General features: G+C 38.6%; 1 protein-coding gene across 1 annotated transcript; it reads left to right on the top strand.

Moving 5' to 3' along the window:
- The first annotated feature begins 772 nt into the window (after positions 1 to 772).
- Positions 773 to 1,838, top strand: LOC110709355. The gene is made up of 2 exons (XM_021887566.1): positions 773 to 1,021; positions 1,077 to 1,838. The coding sequence occupies exons 1-2, from the start codon at positions 773 to 775 to the stop codon at positions 1,836 to 1,838; spliced, it is 1,011 nt and encodes a 336-aa protein (XP_021743258.1).
- Positions 1,839 to 3,507: the final 1,669 nt, after the last annotated feature.

Genomic DNA, 3,507 nt, shown 5'->3' with positions numbered 1-3,507 from the left:
AGAGAGGGAGTCTACGAGCAAGAGTGGCTCGACAGTTTATTCGGTGGATCATCTTAATGCGATTAACAACTTGTCCTCCCAAATTTTAAATCTAGGGAAGGAAATGACATCGATCAAAGCAAAGCTTGAGAGTGTTTCTATGAATTCGTTGAGTCTGCCCTCCCAATCCAAAGGGAGAGGTACACTTTCTAACTCTTCTCCTTCTACTTCCAATAACATGCCAAGTGGTTGTCTATTTTGTGATTCTTGTGGATCTTATGATCATGATTCTTCCATGTGTTCTCAAACTTTTGTTGATGGATGTGATGATGTTGAAAATAATGAATGTGAACATGTGAACTTTGTGTCTAATGCCAATGGTGGTCAAAGGTTTGATGGACCTAAGAATTTTGGCAATAGGAATTCTCACCCCCAAGGTGGTTTCGATAACTACAACAATGGAGGCTATAGGAACCAAGGAAACCAAAGTTTCCGAGGTAACTATAACAACCAAGGTTATAGTAATCAAAACCCAAGCCAAGGCTATGCAAACCAAAGTCAATCTCAAGGCTTTGGTAGCCATTACCATAATGGTGGCAATAATCAAGGCCAAGGCAATTGGAACAACAGCTAAAATCGGGGAAATTTTTAAAATAACAACCAAAGGGGACCCCCACCCGGTTTTGCTCCAAAGTCTCAAGCCAATGGTGAAAATTCTTATTCCCAACCATCATCATTTAAGACAAATTTGGAAGAAATGATTGATAACTAAACCAAGATCATAAACACCTATATGGCGGTGAGTGACAAGAAATTTAATGAGATGATGACTCATAACAAAATGCTTGAGACACAAATAAACCAACTATCCAACACTCTAAAGGATTATGCTAGTCCATCCTCTTTGCCTTCTCAAGGAGTGGAACCTAAGAAACCCATATATTCTATCACTACTAAGAATGGGAGAGTTCTTAATGAGGGAGTTTCAAGGTCCATTGAGGAGGATGAGGAGAGGAGTGACCCAAGAGAGGAAGTTGAGAAGGTTGTGTCTAAGAGTGAATAGATGAACAATTTGGAAAGTTTCTTGCTATGCTCAGGGAAGTTCACCCTTCTATTACCTTCACCGATGCAATTACCCAATGCCTAGGTACTCTAAGTTCCTTAAGGAGATTTTGAGCGGGAAGAGAAAGTGTAATGAGGTTGATTCGGTTGAATTTGGGAATTTTTGTAGTGCTTTCATTCATAATGAGTTGCCCAAGAAGATGGAGGATCTGGGTAATTTCTCTATTCCATGTGAGATCAAAGGAAAAATGTTTGATAATGCTTTTTGTGAACTTGGATCTGGTGTGAGCGTCATGCCTTATTCCACTTTCAAGAAACTCAAGCTAGGTGAGCTCCTCCCATCTGACATAACCCTTCAATTGGCCGATCGGACTATTATGATTCCAAAGGGGAGAGTTGAGGATGTTCCTCTTAAGATAGGAGGGTTCACTATTCCCGTTGATTTCATTGTGTTAGAGATTGCGGAAGATGACCATATCCCCATCATTTTAGAAAGACCTTTCTTAGCCACTTCGGGAGCCTTAATAGATGTGAAAGGAGGTCGTATTACCTTGAGATTTGGTAAGAAAGAGGAAAGTTTTGAGTTGAAACCAATGCATGAGTCTTTGTCTCTTGTGCAAGGAATTATGTGTGCTAATTGTCTTCGCTCTATTGATAATGTGTGCATGATTAATTCTTCAACTAACGATGTTCTTGAGATTTGTGATGATGCTCTTTCAAGTTTATGGACGAGGAGGAAGTTGAAATTCCTCATTGGTTTGAGCTCTATCCTCAAGATGAAGGCGATGTTTCCATGAGTATGGATGGTGAGGAAACATCTACAATGAACAACGAGCCAAAGAAAAAAAGCTCGTGATTCTAAGAAGAAGATAGAGAGAAAGAAGTTATGGAAAGAAAAATTTGCAATTGAAAAGTCTTTGAAGGAAGTTTCATTAAGCAACAACAAGAGGTTGCTAGAAGTTAAAGAGTATTTTGCTCTTTCCGCTACTTTGAAGAAGATGGTGTTCTTTGACCCTCCATGATTTGGAGGAAGGGTCGAGCTTAGGACCATAAGCAAGCGCTTCCCGGGAGGCAACCCGGAGATTTCTAACTTTTATTTTTGATTTTTGAATTTTTCTTATTTTTCCTTCTTTTAGTTTCTTTTCTTTCACTTTTCTACTTGTTTGGATTTGTAGGTTGCATTTTTGGGAATTGGATTTCATCAAGTGAGCATGAGGAATGAGAAGGTGTTTGCGGTTTTTGATGTGATTATATTTGATATCATCGGAATTTGAGGTAAAAGGGTAAGAGTTTTAGTGAGGTAAGATAGGGAATTTTGTGCTTTAAGTTGAAGGAATTTTGCACTTGGTGGGTTCATGTGGTGCTACCATTATTTTGGGATTTTGAACCCACTAAAATCTTGATTTGAATATGCCACTTTCAGTGGGTTCAAGAGCCCAAATGTTGATCTTGATCGATAAACCCACCGATGAACGCACTAAAAATTAAAATAAAAATAAAGAATCGGGATAGGCTCATGTGCGGGCGCGCACGTGATTGGTGCTGCCGCGCACCTGGCTGCCGCGGCTGCGCACCTGCCCGTGCCCCCCTTATCTTCCTTCCTTCCTTCTTTCATTTCCCCTTATTTCCTCCTTCTACATTCGACCCCCATCAACCTCAAACCCTTGAAACCGCACCCTTCCTTCTCATTCTCATCAAATTTCAACACAAATCACTCAATTTTTCACTTCAAATTCACTAATAACTCCTACATTTTCATCTAAATCATCAAATTCATACTACTTTCACCAAATTAAACCTCCAATATCTCTCCTCCATACTTGGGTATAATTTGGGGCTTTTCAATTTGGTGGGAATTGGTGGCTAAAAGTGGTTCAATCTTGCTTCATTTATGGTATAATCATCTTATCTAGCTTTTAATTGCTTAATTATGTCATATATTTGCAAGTTTTGATTTGTTCATGAGCATGAATAGTAGTAGTATCATTTTTGATGATTTTGATGATTGATATTGGTTTTGGATGATTAAATTGATTTTTTTGTTGTTTGATTGCAACTCACATTGTGTTTTTTGTTGATTTTTTAGCATTTGTGAGCAATTTTGTTGAGAAATTTGGAATTTGAATTTTGGTAGTTTGGGTAGTAAGGTACTATTGTGGTATTGGTTTGTTCTTCTTGGGATTTTGATTGTGTGGGAAGAAATTGTTGGTTGTTTGGTGTTGTTTGACAATTTGGATTGGAATTGTTATTGGTGGAAATTGAAGTTCTTGGTTGGTGAATTTTGCGGATTGTTGTTGGAAATTTTGTGATTGGTTTTTGTGATCATACACTTGGAGTTCATCATGTCGAGAGTCCTCAAAAACCTTGTCAAGAAACCCAAAACAAACACCTCCAATGATGAACCTACCCCAAGCACATTCACCTCCCAAACACGCAAATTACTCCACCACCCAAAATAAAAATCCA

Source organism: Chenopodium quinoa, unplaced genomic scaffold, assembly GCF_001683475.1.
Source record: "Chenopodium quinoa cultivar QQ74 unplaced genomic scaffold, ASM168347v1, whole genome shotgun sequence".
Taxonomy (NCBI): domain Eukaryota; kingdom Viridiplantae; phylum Streptophyta; class Magnoliopsida; order Caryophyllales; family Amaranthaceae; genus Chenopodium; species Chenopodium quinoa.
The sequence above is the reverse complement of the archived record's forward strand: the minus strand, read 5'-3'. Positions and strand labels throughout refer to the sequence as shown.

Bases quoted from the DNA above. Each gene is read 5' to 3' on its own strand.
- LOC110709355 (XM_021887566.1), top strand. From the start codon at position 773: ATGGCGGTGAGTGACAAGAAATTTAATGAGATGATGACTCATAACAAA. The intron at 1,022-1,076 runs GTTGTGTCTAAG...TGCTATGCTCAG, and splicing joins CAAGAGAGGAAGTTGAGAAG to GGAAGTTCACCCTTCTATTA.